At 45.0% G+C, this 22,298-nt stretch overlaps 1 protein-coding gene across 1 annotated transcript; it reads left to right on the top strand.

Annotated features, from left to right (window-relative positions):
• Window positions 1-8,103: 8,103 nt before the first annotated feature.
• On the top strand, window positions 8,104-20,777 carry CUZD1 (CUB and zona pellucida like domains 1; the record flags this gene model as incomplete). The annotated part of the gene is made up of 9 exons (XM_084772026.1): window positions 8,104-8,185; window positions 10,554-10,704; window positions 12,578-12,792; window positions 13,742-13,892; window positions 14,180-14,397; window positions 15,650-15,822; window positions 17,407-17,798; window positions 19,381-19,643; window positions 20,547-20,777. The coding sequence occupies 9 exons, from the start codon at window positions 8,104-8,106 to the stop codon at window positions 20,717-20,719; spliced, it is 1,818 nt and encodes a 605-aa protein (XP_084628152.1). The 3' UTR covers window positions 20,720-20,777.
• Between the last annotated feature and the right edge of the window lie 1,521 nt (window positions 20,778-22,298).

Here is a 22,298-nt window from a genome sequence, read left to right on the forward strand (position 1 = left end):
AAATTTCCTCTTGTGTAGTAGACCTCAAATCCAATCAGAAAGCAGTTGGTTATCCCCCTCCCTCCCCAATAACAGTCATGCCACTATTGCTCTAGTGGACATATCTTGCCTGGCAGGTTAGTATTATAGTATTCAGGGTTCAGTGATCTCTTTTCTACCCAAAAGGCCTACAAAGGACTTTCTGGCACTCACAAGCTAGCCAGCAAGGAAAGTCAGTTCCAACTTGGTTTTTCTGTGTCCTGCAAACAAAGCATGTGGTGTCCCTTGGCTGTAGAGACTTACCATCCAGTCATGGTGGTCAACCAAGAGTGTGTGTGTCTCTTTGAATATTCTGTGCATGGCACTGAGAATTTTTATCTAATAAGTTATGTTTTCTGGGAGCATCATTATCTACCCATACTGGATCTCTGCTTGCATTGTTATCGCTTTAAAATCTTATATATTTAATATTTTAGATTTATTTAGCTGTGCATTAGTATTTGGCCTGTATGTATGTATTGCACCACATGCATTCCGGATGCCCATGGAGGTTAGAAGTGGGCATAGGTTCCCCTGGGACTGGAGTTATACATGGCTGTGATCTGCCATGTGGGTGCTGGGAGTGAAAACTAGATCCTCTGCAAAAGCAAAAGCAAAAGCAACAAGTGCTCTCAGCTGCTGAGCCAACACTCTGGCCCCGCTAAAATTCTATTTTTTTTAATTAGCTAAGTAGGGGGCTTCCCTAAGACCTGTTTATGCAGCTTTAGTTTTCCTTTTCCTGCCTCTCACTCTCTCCTGTCCTTCATTACCTGTCCCCACCCCCACCGTTAGCCCTCAATACCCCCCCACCCCCAGTTTTAATGTCGGGTGTGCTACCATGGCTTCTCGCCATTAGGCTGCTTCTCTCCTCTCTCCCGGGCCCTTTCTGGACTCCTGAACTTGTACTTGCAGTTACGCACACCAATCTAAATATTTTAAGCTAGTGTCCAGATATAAGAGAGAACACGCAAGGTTTATCTTCCTGGGCCTAGGCTGTATCACCCAGCATCATTTTTCCAGTGGCATCTATTTTCTTGCACATCTTATTGTCTAATTTTTCCTTACAGCTGAGTGCTGTTGTACATGTTCTGCATTTTCGTCACTTATTCCATTAGTTGATGAACATCGAAGCCGAGACCAAGCCAGTGAAACGCTGACACGGTCACTGATATTCTTGACCTCACTTAGGTTTTTCCCAGAGTGACAAGAAACAACCTATTGCATTGGCCTTTCTGGATTGGAATACCTCGAAGACAAAGAAATATGATTAAAGCAGTCTTTATATGAGTTAGTTTTTGGATTTTTTTTCTGTCTTAATCATAAAGTATGATATGATACCAATGGGTCCATGATTGGATTCTCTTACATGGCTCCATATTTGTGTAGCTAAAATACAAAATCAAACCAGTCTTCTACAATTGACTTTTTAGATAAATGAACAATATAAGGCATTGCCTTCCTCATGTTATGTCTCCTTCTTCTTCTTCTTCTTCTTTTTCTTTCTTTCTTTCTTTCTTTCTTTCTTTCTTTCTTTCTTTCTCTCTTTCTTTTAAACCCGATTTACTTTTGATTAGCAGTCATATTCTAAGTTTTTTTTTTGAGACATAAAATCTGAAAAGGAAAATTAAGAGTTATATATATTCACATGTGTTTGGGAAATTTGTGGTGAGGTTTACTTGAGCATGGGATGGAATTCAGAACCCTGTGAAAGAAAGCTGGTCTCTAAAGAGTTGATGTCACACAGCATGCATCCCAGACTGGGGAGATGTAAGAGCTAACTAACAATGGCTGTCCATTCCAGCAGGCCGCACTTCTGAAAGTAAGATCTTCCAACTTAGACCTCAGTAATTACAGTTTTCTTTCCATCTGAAGTAACATTTTTATTCTTTGAAAATTTCACCTATGTCAGATATGTAGTTTGATCCTATCTACCCCTCTGCCTTCCACCTTTCCCCAACCCAGAAAGCCTCCTGACATCTCTTTCCTAGTCTCATGACATCTTTTTTTTATTATTTATTAATTTTTTTTAACTTTTTACAACCTACTGAGTGGAATAAGTGCTGCCTATACTCACACAGCTGTGGAGCGATCCACCATGGCATGGGCAAGGTCCTCATGGCCATGTCCCAATGGAAACTGAGTCTTTCTTTTCCAACAACCGCCAATAGCTGCTGTCCAGGGTGGGGCCTCATCAGGCCCTCCCCTATGCTTGCTGACATTTTAACTGGCTTGATCTTGTGTAGGTGATCACAGCTGCTATGACACCGTGACCACGAGACAACATTGCATGGCACGCCTCACCCCCCGCCCCCCACCTCCTTTGGCTCTTAGATTCTTTCTGCCCCTCTTCCACAATGTTTCCTGAGCCTTGACATTCGGGATCTAAGGCTGATAACATGGCCTGTCTATGCCTCGACATTCATGTATTATTGAGGCCTCTTCAAGCAGTTGTGAGTGTGGACATTAATCAATGCTCACTGCGAGAAGAAGCTTCTCTGCCCAAAGTTGAGACCAGCATTGACCTAAGGGTATAAACGTAAATATTACAAGGCAGATTGACAACATGACCATTTATCAAAATAAGAGCATGGGTTTCCTCCTAAAGCCTAGACCTCCTCAGCCAAGGTTTTTGATGAGGATTATATTACCAGCCATGAATTCCCTCTGGTGGAGCAGGCCTCAAATCCAACTGAAAGGTCATTGATTATCTCCACCCCATGCACCAAACAGTGATGCCACTATTGCCTAATTCATATACACCAGGGTACATATTGCCTGGCAAGTTAGTGCTGTAGCACACAGGGTCCAGTATTGAGTAAGACCGCCGATCTCTTTTTTTCCTAGCAGCCTGTAGAACACCTTCTGGCTCTATGAAAGCTGGTCAAGTTTCCTGATCAGTTTGAGATTGATTTCTCTGTCCTGCAACCAAAGTGTGGTGTCTTCAGCCATAAGGTCTCACCATCTAATTATGGTGCTTAACCAGGAGCATTGACAATCCCTTGTGGGTTTGTTTTTGTTTTGGTACTTCTGGGGCCTCCTGATCAGGAACTCCCAGGGAGCTAACTTATGCTTGGCATTGTTTCCTAAGATGTATTTTGGTCATCTAACTGTTATTATAATTGTATTTTTAAAAGTGTTGGCTTTCAGCCAGCAATGAAGAATCAAGAAGCCAGTGAGCCTTTGGTGGCCAGAAAGTCTATTTCCCCAGCTCAGATTCCCTCTGAGAGTGCCGGAGAATTAAGTTTAAAGAACTTGATTATTCCAAATGAGAATTATTGAGGTCTTAGAAGAAAAAAACAAACAAACAACAGCTTTCAATACTTGAATCTCCCACCTTACCCGACCCCTCCCGCCCATAACATACAGTTTTTACAAAATGGATTTTCAGGTTCTCAGAATGTCGGAGCTCTGGTTTGTAAACGGTCATTCCTGTAAAGACCCCCGAAGCTCATGCTCAGGGTGGGGTGGTTGTGACTCTGAATATAAGCATAATTCATGAGGCGCGTGTAAAGGGGGCCACCACTAGCTCCAAGGTAGGTAGCTCCAGGGTAGGCCCATGTGTTACTGAGGCCTATTAATTTATGCCTGCCTGCCCTTCCACTGAGCATCCTTCTTAGCTTTAGGCTGTCCCTTAGCTTTCTTGTCTCTGGATTTTACATTTGAATCCTCCTTTACATGGAAAATTTCCCTCCTAACCTACCTTGGACCAGGTAAGACCTCTCTGGCAAGAGTCCCTCTGGTTTACACGTATAATGTCTGTGCTTGAGCTCCGTCTCCCCTCACTGAAGGAAGTGTGTGGAGCCTGGCCATGGCTGTGTAGGAGGAGGGGACCACATTCACTGCTTGTCTGCACTTTTTTTGCCCAGGTATGTATAGGCCTTTTGACCTCCGGATGATAATCATGATCGTCATTGGTGGTGGCATCCTGGCAGCCATGCTTATTCTGATAGGAGTTGTCTTCTGCCTCTACTCCAAAGTAGCCAAGGCCCTGAGTTCATCTCGGTAAGAATAAACAATGTCTCATCCAATGGGACACTGGGGTCTTCTGCTGCAGCTGGGTCACTTCTTACTTACTGCACTCGTAGGGCAAAGTCAAGAGCCACTGTCTGGTTTGAGAGGGTGAGGGCAGGTGGGTACAGAAGTTTGAGAGTTTGAGACTGTGAGCTCCCAAGCCAACTGCTCTCAGCCTGGGCACCAGGGTGCCAGCATAGCTTTTCTGTCACTTAGCCTCAGGGAGAGAACCTTCAGGGGCTTAACAGGGCCCTGGCTGAGCATCCTTTCTATCCTCAGCCCTGAAGACAGAGGATGCTTTGGGGATGAGCTGTCTCCTACTCACACAGAGTTTGGCCACAGTGACCTCTTCTCCACCCACTGGGAAGCTGGCGTGTGCCCTCGTTCACTGCCACCGGCCTTGGGGAAGGTGAAATGGGCCAAGAGAACAGGGCCTGCATGGAGGCCAGCTGTCAGGGATGTCAGTCAGACAAGAGATGCTTGAAATTGGAGAGAAGCTTTGAGTATGAGAGAAACTGGCTGTCAGCAGTTGATGGTGTCCCTTTCTAGGGCCTTAGACAGTGGGAGCCAGAGCTGAGCCCAGTCAATGTAGAGCCTTCCGCATCATCCCCGCATCTCATGGGCCTGGAGCAGCCACTGGGGTGCCATTCACTCTCCTTTACTTGTAATGGCCTCTGGGTTCCACATGCACAGCAATTGTAGGAGAGGAGAGGATGGGAAAGGAGAAGAGAGCTTTCACCCTGTGGCTGGTGTCCCATGTATGACGGGCTCCAGCCCTGGACTAGTCCACATAGGTCTCATGCTAGTAAGAAGTTCATAGGGAAGGAAAATTCTAAGCTCATTTTGTGTGTGTCTTTTAAGAACTGCGAAGGAAGCGCATGCTGCTGATCCGTGCAAGGTTACCCATGAGAAGATGATTTCATCCAAATCCATCCCTGATGAGTCTTGTTGTACCCTCCAGTGCTGTGATGCATGCAGTGTCTATGCAGATGTTGGCTCCCTGCCACCTTGCTTTTGCAGCGTAAGTGAAGGACTCTGACACGGCATTGGTGGATAAAAAGAAATCTTCACGATCAGTATTTCAATTTCTTAGTAGAATATTTTCTTACTGAAGCCAATTTCTATAGCATTTATGTTGTTGTATACTATCGAACATGATATTTATGTACTTTTGTATAAATGTACAATAATGAAAAAAATCTCTACCTCTCTTTTGTTTTTTTTTGTTATATTTTTTATATGAATACATGTATTACTCACTATGAGCTTTGGGCAAGCAGGTATGTCATATGGTTTTGGTAAAAATAGGGGAAAGAGTAGAACACAAGAGAGCTCTGCACTTTTCCAGCTTCAAAAGGATAAGGTAAGTTGATTTCAGGGCTCTTCTAACTTTGGCAGCAGTCAGGTGTGGGAAGCTGGAGTAATGCACTGGTTCTTTTGAGAGCTTGTTCCTCAATCCAGATTGTCAAATGCCTTGGCAGCAGCGTCACTCACTGGGAGAGAGTGGGTGCGCCCTGGGTCAGTATCTTTCATCTTTGTGGCTCCTAAAGAAAGGGAAAGCGGAACACAGCGATGACCACTTATAAACCCACCTGAGCGGTTTAGGCAAGATGGTCCTATGTTCAAGGTCATCTTTGAGTTTGAACTAGTCTGGGTTTCATTGTTGGAGGGGGTGAGAGAAAGAGGAGAGAGAGAGAGACAGAGAGAGAGAGAGAGAGAGAGAGAGACAGAGAGAGAGAGAGAGAGAGAGAGAGAGAGAGAGAGAGAGAGAGAGAGAGAGAGAGAGAGAGAATGTGCTGATGGGAGCAGGCACACCTGAGATTTCCCCCTTGCTGACCACTCAGATCCCACATCTCTTCAGAAGCGGATGACCCCCTATGATCACATGACACTGGCCAGTGCTGATGCATCTGACAATGTCAACTATAGCAAAGCCTGTAACCGATGACTGATGCTCAGGTTCCTCTTGTCACACCACAGGCAAGAAGGTGCCCTTCAGCAGAGCTGTGTAGGGATCAGGGGAGCTTCCAAACTCCTTTTGAGAACCACTCCTCAGTGCCATTGGAGCCACCTTGCTGCTGCAGCATGGGGTATGGAGCTATATACCCTCTGAGTCAGGGTTCTCCAGGAGCGGACTCCCTGTGGGCACAGTTGAGGACTACATCCTCCTCAAGTCACCATCCAGGGCTGAATGAGGAAGCCTGGGCATCGGAGAAACTGGATAAATACAGAAGAGTGGTGGGAGTACGGGAAGGTTCCATTTTAGGTGACCTTGCCTCACCTTGACCTCCAAGGAGCTTCTGGGTGATTCCTAGTGTCTTAGTTACTTTTCTATTGCTGTGATATGACACCATGACCAAGGCAGCATAGAGAAGAAAGTGTTTATTGGGGTTTAAAGTTTCAGAGGGTGAGTCGATCATCATCATGGTGGGGAGCATGGCAGCAGGTGGGCAGGTAGGCAGGTGGCCAGGTGGGAAGGTAGGCAGGTGGGCAGGTGGGCAGGTAGGCAGGTGGGCAAGTAGGCAGGTGGGCAGGTGAGCAGGTGGGCAGGTGGGCAGGTAGGCAGGTGGGAAGGTGGACAGGTAAGCAGATGGACAGGTAGGCAGGTGGGCAGGTAGGCAGATATGCAGGTGGGCAGGTAGGCAGTAGGCAGGTGGGCAGGTGGGCAGGCAGGTAGGTAGACAGGGCACTGAAACAGTAGCTGAGAGCTAACCTCCTGACCTGAAAGTAGGGGGCAAAGAAAGCTAACAGAGAATGGTGGGGGAGGGGGGCTGGAACTTCAAAGCCCACCTGAGTGGCACACTTCCTCTAATAAGGCCAAACCTCCTAATCCTTCCTAAACAATTCTACCAACCAGGGACCAAGAATCCAAACACAAGAGCCTATGGGGGCCATTCTGATTTTAACCACCATACCCAGAACTGGCCGTTCACTGAAAAGTTCCCTGTGATGCTAGAACAAGACGGGGCTTCTCTCTGCCACACAGCTCTGTCTCCATCAACTGTTGCCTGGACTTTCCTCTGCCTCCATCTTCCTTTCCCCTTCTCTGTCCTTCGCATACAGTCAGTTTATAGAAGTTCCTATCCTAAGGGCCTTTGCCCATGAAACCCCTCAAGCAGGATCATACATGATTAGCTGCCTTCTTTTGTAGTTGCTTCCATTTCATCATCTCAAGATGCTTTTCGTTTGCCTTAATTTGTATCCTTTCCCACCCAAGGCTGCCACATTCTCCCCATTTTAGCTCGCTCAACTCACTTGCCCTTACATGAATTTTGATTGATTCGTTATCGGTTTCCCTCACTTAGAATGTGGGTTCCGTAAGAGTAAAGTCTGTATGTCTTGTACTCAGCTCTGTATTTCTACCTCTTAAGACAGTGAGCAATAAAAATTTGCTCAGTGGATGAGCAAATAAGTGAATGGATAAATGAGCGGCCATCTCCTTTCGCGCACACACTCTTCCTCATGGTCTTATGTTGGACACCAGGACTCCTATCTCTGAGTTGCAAGCCCAGTGCCTGAGGGATTCCAATCCACCCACTTTAACCTCTTCAGAGGGACAGGGTCAGGAATCCTTGCAGGGACGCCTGACCTACATTGTCTTTTCCTCCTCATGCTTTGTCCCTCCCCTACCCCTTGGCTCGGCCTCCCGTAGGCATCTGAAGCCCCACGGAGGCTGAGAGTTTGCTATCCCTTGGGCTTGCTGAGCTCCGGAACCCACAGACTTCCATTCCTGGAGAAGTCATGGCCTCAATCTGATGGTGCCACTTCACTAATGATCTGCACAGAGAGGACCAAGGCTCAAGTGCAGAGCAGTTTCAAGGCCAGAGGAACTGCTATGTAGCTGCTGAGCCCTGTGCAGAACTGGGCTGGCTGGCCCCACAGCCCTTTGAGGAGCGACCTGGAAAGGTGTGTGCAATGCCAGGAACTGCTGGCAAAGATGCTGCCCCGCAGCTGTGGAGTTCTCACCAGCATCAGCCTTGGTGTGACCAAACAGACACGTTTCCCTAGATGTCAGGAAGCTTACAAAACCCAGAGAATTATAAAAGCCTGCAGGCTCTGAGGCACCTGGCAAAGATGGAGGTCACTAGAAGGCTATTCCTTTGGACTGTTTTAGCTGTATCCTATGGGGCACAGCTGAATTCTACGGAGGCTGAAGGTAAGAAAATTGAACCAGATTCTTCAACTCAAACAACAAGGGCTGGTTTTTACCAGTCTTCTTCCAAAACTTTGAAAATGTTCATGTCTGCCACTACTCTCAGAGAATATACAGAGGCAATACAGAGCATAACTCACCCTGGTGGTCTCTGGACTTTGTACTGATAGTCATTTCATTAAGGCCTATATGGACATGGCCATTGAATAGAAAAGGCACACACAAGTTCACTATGTAATTTCATGTTCGACAGCCCATCTTAGGAAAATAACCCTAAAGCTATGTATCTACATGAATAGATATTGACTTTTTAAAAAATGTACATTTTGGTTGCTGATTTATTTTCTTAAGGGTAAATCAATACAGAGAATAATCTTGTAAGTTCTAAAAGAACTTATAGAACAGAAAGGGTTTGTTAAGAGGAAAACATGAAAGTTTTACAATATGATATTGTTTATGTCTAGAACTACTCATAGAACATTTTTTAAAATCAAAAAGAAGAGAAAAGGAAAAAGACTGATGAACTCACAGCAGGTTTTAATAAAGATGCTGGTCCAGGGTGGGTGAGATTCTGCCACCCTCTTCAATTATCTTTGCTTTCTTTGTCTCGACAAATGTAGAACTAGTTACTGTCAGGTAAACAAAGGTAGACAATTCACTCATCAATCAGAGGTGAAAGAACACATGAGGGTTGTCTCTTTTGGAAAATGTGTCTATTCTTGTCCTTGCTGGAGTGTGTGTGTGTGTGTGTGTGTGTGTGTGTGTGTGTGTGTGTGTGTGTGTGACTACAAACCCTAAGTTGGCCTCTCTTTACAAGAGCCTCCTTCCTCAGCCTTCCAAATGCTGCAGTTCTAAGTGCATACCTTGCTTTTCCCATTTGCCATTGGATTCTCTGTCTTTAAGTTTTTCTTTTTACATGCATTTATTGTGAGTGCTCAAGCACATGTGTTTTCACATGTTACAGTGCTCAGGTGGAGGTCAGAGGACAACTTCCAGGAGCTGGTTCTCTCCTCCTACCATGTGGGTTCTGGGGATTGGATTTGGGCCATCAGCCTTCGTGACAAGAGCCTTTACCCACTAGGCCATCTCACCGGCCCTGTCCTTTTTTCCAATAATTTTTTATAACTATTTTTTTTAAGACTAGAGTTTTAGCGTATAGCCCTGGCTGTCCTGGAACTCACTCTGTAGACCAGGCTGGCCTTGAACTCACAGAAATCTGCTTGCCTCTGCCTTTCGAGTGCTGGAATTAAAGGTGTGCACCACCACCTTTTTAAAACTTTAAACTATTTTGTTTTAACTTTAAACATATTTTGACCGTATTAGTCTCTTCTCCCAAGTCCTTCCAGGTCCTCTCTTCCTCCCTATTCACCCAACTTTAAATTATTTCTCAAAAACACCCCCAAACCAATACAACAACAAAAATCTCCAAGACCTAGAAGGCAAAATAATTCAACATCCAAAGAACAAAATAAACTTTAATAAAGGCACACAAAAAATTGTGGAGTCCCTTATAAGTTGGTCAACTACTCCTGAACATGAGATCTGCCCCGGTCTTACGGCTGGTACACCTCATACCATGGGGGAAAGCGTTGCTTCCTCTCCCAGCAGGCGTAAGCTTCAGTTATTAACCTTTACCCTAGTAGCTAGGTTTGCATTCATTCATTCATTTAAAAAAAACATAACAAAATAAAATATAAGATAAAACAAAAATATCACATCAAAGTTGGACAAGAAAAAAAAAAACCAACAGAAGGAAAAGAGCCCAAGAGAAGGAAGAAGAGTCAGAGGCACACTCATTTGTACACTCAGGGATCTCACAAAAACACTAAACTGGAAGACTGGCCTCGTCTTTTAACTATTGAGTTGTAATAACTTTTTATCTATTCTATTTAGGTATTTCTTCAAGTCCTAACATATTCTTTTATGGACCACATGTAGAGGAATTATAACTTCTACCCCAGGGCTCAAAGGGCAAACCCGTTGCTTGTGTCTTGGTTCCTTCCTCGGAGGGGCTGCAATATTTCTCCAAGTCGCCTGCCTACTTATAGGCTTAACTTTAAACATTTTGTTCCTATTCTTCTCTTCTTTCAAGTCCTTCCAGATCCTCTTCTCTTCCCTATCCACCCAATTTTAAGTTCTTCCTCAAAAACAACCCAAACCCCAATATAACAACAAAGCCCTCAAAACCTAGAAAGATAAATAAATGAACACCCAAAGAGAGGGGGAAAACTATAATCAAATAAAAGCACACAAAAAATTGTGGAGTCCATTTTATATTGGTCAACTACTTCCTGTGGGATGTTGAATCCTAGTACCCACTGGAGAGACAGGGATCCCTCCTTTCCTCAGTGCCAACTATGGTATCTACCAGGCAGATCAAGATGCACGGCCAATCTGGGAGGGGCCAATCTGGGAGAGACGCACAAAGCCCTGGTCCTACAGCTCAATGCTGATGAGAACTGCACCTGGACCATAGAGAGACCTGAAAACAAGAGCATCAGAATCATCATCTCCCACATCCAGTAAGTGAAGGCTTCGATTTCTCAAGGAGGGTGCTGACTCTAGCCATGTTGGGATGGGAGCTGAGCTCTCTGCGGAGGGAACTCAGTTGCTTCCAGGGATTGGCATGATCCCATGATGTGATCATTATGGCTGGCAGTCATCATCAAAGACTGGCATGCCAAAATCTGGGTCACACAGGTCCTGTGAGGCCAGTGCTAGAGCTACAGATACAAGGAATTTGACAGCTGTGGACGTCTATCAAATAATGCACACCACGTTCAAGGTTGGTAGCCAGATAGTTTAGTTCTAGACTGTGGGTCTTAAAATCTTAAACCCTGGTCTACATCAGAGCCATCATGCAAGCTTCAAAAAAAAAAAGTCAATTCTAAGCTACACCGTATACAGTTAGATAATAGTCTCTGAAGGTTGGACTTACCTGTGATAATTTGTGAAATTTCATTGTAAAAACAGCATACATTTACAAATGTTTTGTAATGCTCTTAACTGTGACATGCTAAGATCTGAGACACTGTACTACAAAGCCTTGGGACATCATAAAAATCTGCCCTAGCTGATTTCTCGACACTCCTCTGCAGCAGGTAGATAAGAAAGCTCAAAAAAGCCACTCTGGGGACCAAGGCCACCAAAATACCAGATGAAGGAAGGCATGGAATTCCAGCGCCCTTGCTCTGAGGCTCCAACCTTACTTCAGTGGCTCTCACTCTGTAGCTGCCAGAGTCACCAAGAGGACTCATGAAAGTGCATGTGCTGGCCATCTTGGGTCTTTATTTTCTAATTCAAATAAGAATAGGTGGAGCCTGAATATCTGCATAAGAAACAAATTCTCAAATGACTCTGATCCTGCTGTTCCAGCCACCAAAGCTGGAGAACCAGGACTCTGCGCTGTAGACCTGTAGACGCTGGAACTGACTGACCTTCAGTGAAATGCAAAGAAGGCAGTCACTGACTTCCTGGAGCAATAGAGCTATCTAGAAACCTACACCCCTCCCATTTTTGCAGAATTGTGGTCAGAGCGAAGCTTAGTAGAAAGAAGACATTCCTTGGGGCGACTTCTTGTGTACGAAGTCCATGTTAGGTGCTTCGTGCTGAGAACACACCGAACAAAAACTTTCAACAAAAGTAAAAAGTACACCATAATGTTCCTTTGATGGAGAGAAATCTGAGGTCAAACAAAGTGAAATTGCTGGTCCAAAGTTATACAGCATGGCCTTACTTAAGATGGATGTGGAGTTCAGGCTTTCTGTGCCTGTAACATTGCCTCAAAGCCATCTTGGACACAGACACGCTATGGGTGTTTGGGAAGAGCCAGACAGTATGAGCAGAAAATAGAAATCCTGTGTTGCCCTGTTCAGCCCAGAGCATTGGCCCTTCCTCCAGAGTAGCATATGGTAGGGGAGGAAGAGGCACCAGAAGATGGCCACAGAGGAGGGAGTTTGTTTTGTTTTGTTTTGTTTTGTTTTCAGCAAGCTTGGATATCAAGCATCAGGGAGGCTGGGTTTTAATTTAGAAAGCTGTATACTCCGTAGCCTCCATGCAGTCACAGGGAGCAGGGCGACAGAAGCGGGAGAAGGAAAGCAGCTGTGGATCCCAGGTCTGTTTCTGGTCATCTGCTAACCGTACGGTGTTGGCAAGTTGGTTCCCTTTCCTGAGCCCATGAAGGTTGTGGTTTGACACTGAAGAGGCCATGGGGCTCATGACTGGTCTTGGAGAGGTTTAAATGAACCAGACCACCCTCACTTTATAAACTGTTGGGCTAATATGAGTGGGGGTGGAGGTGGGGGTAGGGGGTGGCATTGGGGGGGGTTGGGCAATGCGTTTTGAAAGCCACTTTGCTAGCAGTCTTCTCCAACCACAGCTGTGTTCTGTTCCCAGGTTAGATCCAGATGGAGGTTGTGAAAGTGAAAACATTATGGTATTTGATGGGAGATCCACCAACGGGCCTCTTCTAGGCAAGGTCTGCAGTGAAAATGACTTTGTGCCTGTGTTTGAGTCATCGTCCAATGCATTGACGGTTCAGATAGTCACTGACTGGACAAGGATCCAAAGAAGTGTCTTTATCTTCTACTATTTCTTCCCCTCTGGTACCTGTAAGTTGTCCTTGGTGCGTCCTTTCCACAGCCCACTGCAAGCACAGGTTACATCAGTTCCTGCTGGGGACATTGTGCTCTTCAGTCTGTTCCCTCACAGCCCTCTCTGGTGGAAAAGATGCTTCTCCGGGTCTGTGCACAGAAGTCACAGGTTCAGTTGCTACCTTTGAAGAGCTGATCCTCTGGGTCTGGGGAAGCTCATGACTCTTTTCCTCTAACTGGTTCCCTGGTGGGGGAAACACCATGGTGGAGAGACAGCAAGCTCTTCTGGAGCTGGACCCAGGCTACCTCTTCACACCTGACGTGGGTCCTCTAAGCCAGCTAACCTAGAGTACTTTATACATCCATAGAGGTCTTCAGTTTGCTTCCCTGTCCTGTTGCCTGCTACTGTATCTATGATGGCAGGGAAGGACCAAGGAAGGTTGTGTCTGAGCTGACCTTTAACTATTAGCTTGGCTAGGGTCAGGAGAGGAGAGGAGAGGAGAGAGAGAGAGAGAGAGAGAGAGAGAGAGAGAGAGAGAGAGAGAGAGAGAGAGAGAGAGAGAGAGAGAGAGGCAGGGAAGGACTCTAAACTGAAGCCCCAGCAGATGTGTTAAGAAAGGGTAGTCTAGAACAGCAGCTCCTATGCTGGTAGCCAATGCGACTGGGCAGTGATGGGGGATGAGGAGCCTCCAGCACCAGCTCTGGGAGTGTGGCCATGTTCCATAGCTCAGTCCAAGAGATGGTGGGCCTCGTCAGCCAGTTCAGCTCACCGTAGTGGGATTCATTTGACAACAGGGCAGAGCTGTGTTCTCAGGCACACCAAAGGCAAAAGGTCTGATGCTAACAGTAGATGAAAGCCTCCAGGGTGACCTACAGAGAAGACAGTGGTGCTGTGACACTCAGGGATGACATGTTAAGCTCACAGAAAAAAAACAACAACAACACAACCACCTTTGTATCTTTCCAGCTATCCCAGACTGTGGTGGTTACCTGAACACTCTGGAAGGCTCCTTCACCAGCCCCAATTATCCAAAGCCACATCCTGAGCTGACATACTGCGTGTGGCACATACAAGTGGAGAAAGGCTATAAGATAAAATTGAAGTTTAAAGAGCTCTTGTAAGTATTGGGGTCTACTGGAGGGATCCCCAGCCATTGGGGGGGACCAACATGGGGAGGGAAAAAAATCACAGAGAACCAGTGTAGAAAAACATGCTTAGCAGTGCTGCTGACTATTTTTCTGGACATCCTGAGGTCCCAGGAAGGGACTGACAAAGTTCCAGGTTTGTCATCATGAATCTGAGATGTCACTGTAAGAAAACACCCTTCATGACTTTAGAAGGAATGACGGCAAACAGAAGTGAACTGGTGTGAAAAGATTTTACATCAGAGGCTGTCCCTCTTAGCCTAGAAATGGACGAACACTGCAGATTTGATTTCATCGCACTCTATGACGGCCCCTCCACAACATCAGGCCTGCTCAAACAGTTCTGCGGCCGTGGGCAACCTGCCTTCGAATCGTCCTCCAACTCCATGACTCTCGTGCTGTCTACAGATTATGCCAATTCCTACAGAGGTTTTTCTGCTTCCTATACTTCAATTTACACAGAAGACGTCAACACTAGTAAGTCCTTTTTCATGACCCTTAGCTATTTTGAACTCTACGATTATTACATACATAGACCCTGTTCCTGAATTCTTAGCCGGAATGTTTGCTAGCCTGTAACGAGTACTTAGGAACATAGCTAAACTGGAGGCTTGAGGATCCACTTTGTGCCTTGCTTACCACAGGAGGAAGTGAGTGACTCCATTAAGCTGAAAGTGATTCCTGTAGAACCCGGGCTCTGGTTGGCTTAATGTCTCCTGTAATGACATAATTTTAAAGAAATGTAATAATAACTGGGGAATAAGAGTCTATGAATTTGGGAGTGGGGGGCATAGAAAGAGTTGGAGAGAGGGCACTAGGGAAGGACTTAGGGACAAAAGGGGGAAAGAGAAAAAGATGGAAATATATTCTGATTAAAATATATAAAAATACTAGATGTATAGATTATAGTTCTAAATAGGGTAGCAATGGGCATTGTGAAAAGCTTATCAACTACTTGGCTGGGCCAGTCTTCTACCTACTGTTTAAGGTACCATGAGTTCAGAGACCTACTTATTATTGTTTATTATTTTCTTATTTATTTTGTGTGTGACAGTCGGCATGTGCATGTGTTTGTTCATGCATCTGTGTGTGGTATGTGTGTGTCTGTCTGCATCTGTGTCTGTCTGTCAGTCTCTCTCTCTCTCTCTCTGTCTCTCTCTCTCTCTGTGTGTGTGTGTGTGTGTGTGTGTGTGTGTGTGTGTGTGTAAAGGCCAGAGGAGAACATTGGGTTCTCTGCTCTAGCACTTTCTGCTTTATTCGCTTGAGACAGGGTCTTACTCTGGAGGTGTGCTGCAGGCTGGCTAGTGACTTTTCTGTCTCAGTCCCCAGCAGTGCTAGGGTCTCAGGCACATTCACAGCCACACATGGCTTTGTATGGGGATTAGAAGTCAGGTCCTCACACTCAAGCAGAAAGCTCTCTTACGGACAGCCATCATCCCGGCCCAGTGGGCTCAGGTTGTTTGTCTCTGTTATTGCTGTTCTATGTTTTGAGACAAGATCTCACTATGTAGCCCTGGATATCCTGGAACTCTTTGTGTAGACCTAGGATCCACAGAGATCAGGCTGACTCTACCTCTTAACTGCTAGGATTAAATGTGTGTGGCACCAATCCCAGCAGGTTCAACTTTTTATAAACTTGTCTGCATGTGGAAGTCTTAAAAATACCAAGTTCCTAGCTGGCTCAAATGTGTTCATTCTTTCCAATCTTTCTTCTCCTTTTCCCCGATAGCATCGTTAAGTTGTTCTTCTGAGAAGATGAGAGTCATCATAAGCAAATCATACCTACAGTCACTTAACTACAATGAGACCAATTTGCAGCTAAATGACCCGACTTGCAGACCAAGTGTATCCAACGTCATAGAATTCTCTATCCCTCTGCATGAATGCGGTACAATCAAAAAGGTACTGTGAGACCCACAGTTGGGTTCTGTCCAATGCCCAGCACACAGGGACGCACAGGTATGAAACGTGGCTGTAGCTTTCACAGACCACAGTGGACACCCGTGGCTGGAAGGAGAAAGCATGCTCACAGATGTGCACACATTCACTCACATTCACACGAAGAAGGCAAGACTGTCTTAGTCATATGCAGGGTAGCTGGAGGATGCGTGCGAGAGCTCTGAACGCTCACTAGATAGATAGGCTTTGGTGGTCAGGGTTTCCCAGCCTACCGGGAAAAGTTGGGCAGACTGTCACCATTCCATGTTTGGTAAAACACAGCTGGGTTTTTAAGCTCTTATTTTCCTTTAAAAGGCAGAAAGTAAACCCTTACTTCAAATACGAAGGGTGGTAAGTCTGTGATTGGGTCTGCACGCATTAGAAATATCATTTAAGATCTCAAGCGCTGTTAACACTCTTCGGCCCCTTAACATATACACAGTGTAAATTTAAACCACTTTGTGACTGAGGGCTGAGGCTAGACCAGAGGAGTTGATAAGGAGTAAACGTTTCCACTTTGTGACTGAGGGCTGAGGCTAGACCAGAGGAGTTGATAAGGAGTAAACGTTTCCACTTTGTGACTGAGGGCTGAGGCTAGACCAGAGGAGTTGATAAGGAGTAAACGTTTCCACTTTGTGACTGAGGGCTGAGGCTAGACCAGAGGAGTTGATAAGGAGTAAACGTTTCCACTTTGTGACTGAGGGCTGAGGCTAGACCAGAGGAGTTGATAAGGAGTAAACGTTTCCACTTTGTTACTGAGGGCTGAGGCTAGACCAGAGGAGTTGATAAGGAGTAAACGTTTCCACTTTGTGACTGAGGGCTGAGGCTAGACCAGAGGAGTTGATAAGGAGTAAACGTTTCCTGCTCTTCTTTTCTTTCTTTCCAAAAACAAACACATAGGCTTTATCATTTCATGGACATCTAGGATGCATCAAGGCCAAGCTTCCAGGGGAAGTGCCAGGTTAGCCACACTAACTTAGGCCTGTACATGGAGGGAACACGTTATAGATTCAATCTTCTATTTGTCAACCCCAGGGCCTCATACATGCTAGGTAAGCCTAGCTCTGCCACTAAGTTGTATTTCTCAGACCTCTGTTTACTCTTTATTTCGAAACAGGATCCACTAAGTTGTTGAGACTGGCTTTGACCTCTGTAGCTCAAGTGGGATTTGAACTTGTGATCCTTCTGCCTCAAACCTGCTAAGGAGCTGAGGTTATAGGTCTGTGCTAACAGGCCTGGTCTGTTGAGTTTAAAGTCTTTAGGGCTAAAAGTTTCCATTCCACAACGATGTAAATGTAATTGAAGGAAAATTCTCTCCAATTCTATTCTTTCAGTCTTTCTAGTACAAGCTCTATCTTTCACCTTCTTCCTCCTACAGGTTGGTCATTGCTACAGTAAAACAGATTTAAGGTTGAGAGTATTTGACCTGAAAGCTGTTATCTCATGACTTGCGGAAATTAGGTTGCTACCTGCAGGCCTTATCCTTATCTGTGCTCTAAAATATTGATGGTTTAAAATATGAAATTTGAATTCCTTCCCATCCCGCAGATAGAGGACCACACAATCTCTTATACCAACGTAATCACCTTCACCTACTCTCCAGTTTCTGCTGTGATCACCCGACAGAAGCACCTCCAGATTGTGGTGACATGTGAGATGGAATATAATTCTACTGTGGAGATTCTGTATATAACCGAAGATGACACCATACAGAACCAAAGCGTCTTGGGCAAATACAACACCAGCATGGCTCTTTATGAGTCGAGCGCATTTGAAAACTATATACAGGAGTCCCCGTATTATGTGGATTTGAACCAAACTCTTTTTGTCCAAGTCACTTTGCACACCTTAGATCCAAACTTGGTGGTGTTTCTGGATACGTGCCGAGCCTCCCCAACCTCGGATTTCGCGTCTCCAACTTATGACTTAATCAACAGCGGGTATGCACTCATGTCACGGATCTTTACATTTGCCAGCAGAAGTATTTTTCCTTCTTTTTATTTTGATGTGTGCCTGTGTCAGGGGTGAGTGGGTGAGTGTGCACGTGTGCGCATGTGGAGGCTAGACTGACATCAGTTGTCTTCCTCAAAGACTCTCTGACTTGTATTTTAATTACGTGGCTTTTTAATTTGTATATGTGTGTGGTATGTGTATGTATGTGTACGTGTTCACTTGTGTGTTGGCATATGTGAGCGTTCACATGCATGACTGTGTGCATCTGCAGAGGCCTGGCCTTGATGCCAGGAGTCTCAGTTGACATCTTGTTCGCTGAGGCTCACTGTATCAGTTGGACTTAGAACTTGCTAGAGGCTCTTTTGGCTAGCCAGCTTGCTCTGGGGTTTTCCCAGTCTCTACACTCTGAGTGCTGGTGTGCAGGTGGGTCAGCACATTCACATGGCAAAAAGTAAGTTCTGAACAGGGCCCCAAATTCTGGTCCTCATATTTGCATGATAGGTGCTTTAACCATGGATCCATCTCCTCATCCTCTCATTGGTTTTTGAGAGAGAGTCTTTCACTCCACCCAGAGCTTCCAGGTTCAGCTAGGCTGGGAGGCCAGAAAAACTCAGGCATTAGCCTGACTCTGCCTCCCAACACTGGGATTGCAAGCATGCTAAAATTTTTTTTTCTGGACACATGGTTTCTCTGTGTAGCCTTGGCTGTCCTGGACTCACTTTATAGACCAGGCTGGCCTTGAACTCACAGGGATCCTCCTGCCTCTGCCTCCCTGAGTGCTGGGATTACAGGCGTGCTCCACCGCACCCCGGTGATGCTAGACTTTTATGTGAGTGTTGGCTAGTGAACTCAGATTCTCATGACAGTGTGCCGAACACTACTGATTGAACAATTTTCCCAGTTATGTATTTATAAACACTCACATCTACATGAGTGTGTGTTTGTATGTATGTGTATAAAATTTTCCTAGCATGAAATTTTATTAAACTTAATCGTTTAAAATTGTAACTATAGACTGGCTACAGATAATTCATGTTAAAATATTTAGATAGCCTTTCCATATTCCTTAGGTTTTAAATGTGGCTACAAAATATTTGCTGGTGAGGATTGTGATTTGTCTATTTGTGTTTTGCTTTTTTGTGTATTTTGGGTATTTTTAGCAAAGTCTTGAAAAGTTCCTTAGTAGTGCCATCCTTAGAACATGATGCTCTCAGGAAAATAGATGTAGCACTTCTTTTTCCTAAAGAAAAAAGCACCTAGTTCTTTTTCCTCTAAAAGTTGGTGAGCAGTCAGCTGTACTTGTGTGTCAATGCTGAGCACATTAGGAGAGATGTCTGGGGCCTGGAGCATAGGTGCTGATGCTCTGGTAGCTCACAGGGCCAAGGAGTCCAGAGTGGGGACCTCATTACTTTCCCAGAACAAGCCTCATTGCTCAAGGGTCCAGAACGCTGAACCATTGATGTTTTTCTAGAAAGGTTCCCAGAGTCACACATCGAACACAATGCTTGTATCACCTCAAAAGAGGAACCACTGTGCTAAACTCTGTTCTGGCCCTAAACTCCGTTCCAGGTGCAGTCGAGATGAGACTTGTAAGGTGTATCCCTTATCTGGACACTACGGAAGATTCCAGTTTAACGCCTTTAAATTCTTGAGACACCTGAGCTCTGTATATCTGAAGTGTAAGATTCTGATCTGTGATACCAATGACCACACATCCCGCTGCAGTCAAGGCTGTGTCTCAAGAAGGAAACGAGACACCTCCTCGTACAAATGGAAGACTGATTCTGTCGTAGGACCAATTCGCCTGAAGAGGGACCGAAGTGCAAGTGGGAGTGCAGGCAAGGACATGCTAATCATCATCTAAGGATGCCTGTGGCTCGTGAAATGTGGCCCAAATCTGTTGCCTCTGGGTTGTACAGTTAGGGCATCTAACATAGAAGTTCTAGCAAATAAGTGGCCAAGTACAAAAATTGATATTTCAATCATATTTATCATTGTGCATATATATATATATGCATAGCACACTGGTACTACAACACCATTCGTAGAACTTCTAGGAGTATATGTGTACTATCCTTATTTCTTGATTTAAATTTTTAAAATTTATTTTTATTTTATAGGCATTGTTGTTTGCTTGTATGTATATCTGTGTGGGGCTGTTCAGATCCCCTGGAACTGGGAGTTACAGACAGTTGTGAGCTGCCATGTGGGTGCTGGGAATTGCCCCCGGGGTCCTCTGGAAGAGCAGCCAGTGAGTGCTCTTAACCACTGAGCCATCTCTCCAGCCTCCTCCATCCTTATTTCTAAAAGCAACTTTCTGTTAGTGTCCCAGTTCCTTATTATAGATATTTAAATAGATAATTAAATTAGAAATAATCTCTTTTAACATCTAAATGAGGAACAAAGCCAACCAGTGCACACCAGAGGCTGTTTTGGGGGAAATGTTATATTTTCAAAGTGGGTGGTATTATGTTAACATAGCATAACCTACTTACTACTGGGCACATTGAAACCTGACAGGCTGCATAGCAAAGACTCAAAGGCAGTCCAGAGTTAAATGACCTAGGGTAAAACAAAAATATAATGAGCTTAGATGTTTGATAACTTTCCCCTATAGTGAGCTGAAATTATGTATTATCGACTTATGCATAAGAGTCCCAGGACATAACTTGAAACTTTGAATACTAACAAAATTTTGTAGTCATGCTAACACTTAAAACCATTTTCAATTCCAGGACTTCTGCCTCAAACACATGAAGCAGAAATTTCAAACCAGCCTCTCAGCCATCTGCATCTGTTTTCCTTCATGGTTCTTGCTCTGAACGTGGTGGTTGTGGCCGCAGCCACAGTGAGGCATTTTGTCAATCAACGGATGGATAACAGATACCAGCAGCTGCAGGTCTACTAGCCGTGGACTCCACGAAGGCCCCTTGTCTTCTTGTGGGTGCTTGGTGAAACAGTTCCCTGTGCCTATAAGGGTCAGGAATAAACCAGGAAGGCCCAAAAAGTCAACATTCATACCTTCATGTTTACGTCACAGTGGGAGTGTGTTTTATCATGGGATGGCTGAAATGAATAAATATGTCTTGTTATCCTTTTTGGACAGAGTCTCACTATGTAACTCTGACTGGCCTGGGACTTGCTATGTAGATCAGGCTAACTTTGAATTCATTGAGTTCCTGCCTCTGCCTCCCCAGTGCCGGGACTAACGGTGTGAGCCACCACGATGCAGCTCAGTTTCTTTTTAGATGCCAAGTAAAAGACGTGTCATTTATAAAATTTAAAGGATAAACACAAATATGACACCCTTAGAAAGATGAAAAAGCTGTCACTTGCAACTGCAGTGAAGGAGTGGGCTTTTCAGTCCGCTGAAGCCACTGCAGCTCACAGGGGAGCTTGGATGAAGAAAAGAACCTGAGGAGACAATGAGACTTCCGCCTGGCTTTTGACTCGCGAGATAATGGTGTTCCTCTTCTATTTCCCATGAGCCTGAGCAGATGTTATGGAAGATGTTATAGAATCCCTGCCAAGTACCAAAGCTAATTATGTTAGACAAAAAACAAACAAACAACAACAACAACAACAACAACAACAAAACCCCACCAAAAAACAAAAACAAAAAAACAAAAGCCCATCTCGCCACCTAACAAATATATACTCCATGTTCCAGATAGGTCTACACAGGGATCCCAGAATGCCAGAGACCTTTGCTTCTTTTAGTTTTGTTATGTTTTTCTTCTATAGATATGTGTCATTCACACCAGGTATCACAGGGAATCCACCGATAGGCAACGGATATAAAAGCCAACATCCCAATCCTTACAGGCTGATTTCCCAGCTCTGAACCAAAGCAGTTATTCCACATTCACCTTTTGACCTCTTCCCAGATGTTCATGTAATGAGTCTCCTCTCTGTTCGTCCGTAGAACCTAAATCTTACCACCGCTCCTTTCAACAAAGCAGAAAAACACCGAGAAGCTTCACTAGTCACAGGGAGATCATGGTTTCATTTATTTATTTATTTCTCTTTCATGTGTGTGAGTGTTTCCCCTGCCTAAACCTGGGTATACTATGTGGGTACTGGTGCCTGAGGAAGATGAAGAGAGAGCATTGGATCTCCTGGAACCAGAGTTCGATGGTTGGGAGCTGCCGTGTGGGTGCCGGGAGCTGAACCTGGGTCCCTCTGTAAGAGCAGCAAGCGTCCTAAGCTCCTGAGCCACCTCTCTAGCCTCACACTGAGTTCTTAAGATGGCACAACTGTCTGGTCCGGCCACTGCCCCTCGGCCATCTCACTATCAGGAGTTGATTATATGATCTGTTCTGGCCATCGTGATAGATACTCAGAGACACTCCAGGCATGGCTATGTCACTCTAAGAAAATGATCAAATATTGTGACTCAGTAGAGAATATAGTCATGATTATCATAGGAATGTGATCAAAGGTCCTAAGTCTGGAGTCAGTGGGCTGGGTGCTGGTCCTTACCTCTT

The sequence above is a fragment of the Acomys minous genome, assembly GCF_964271855.1.
Source record: "Acomys minous genome assembly, chromosome: 2".
Classification (NCBI taxonomy): domain Eukaryota; kingdom Metazoa; phylum Chordata; class Mammalia; order Rodentia; family Muridae; genus Acomys; species Acomys minous.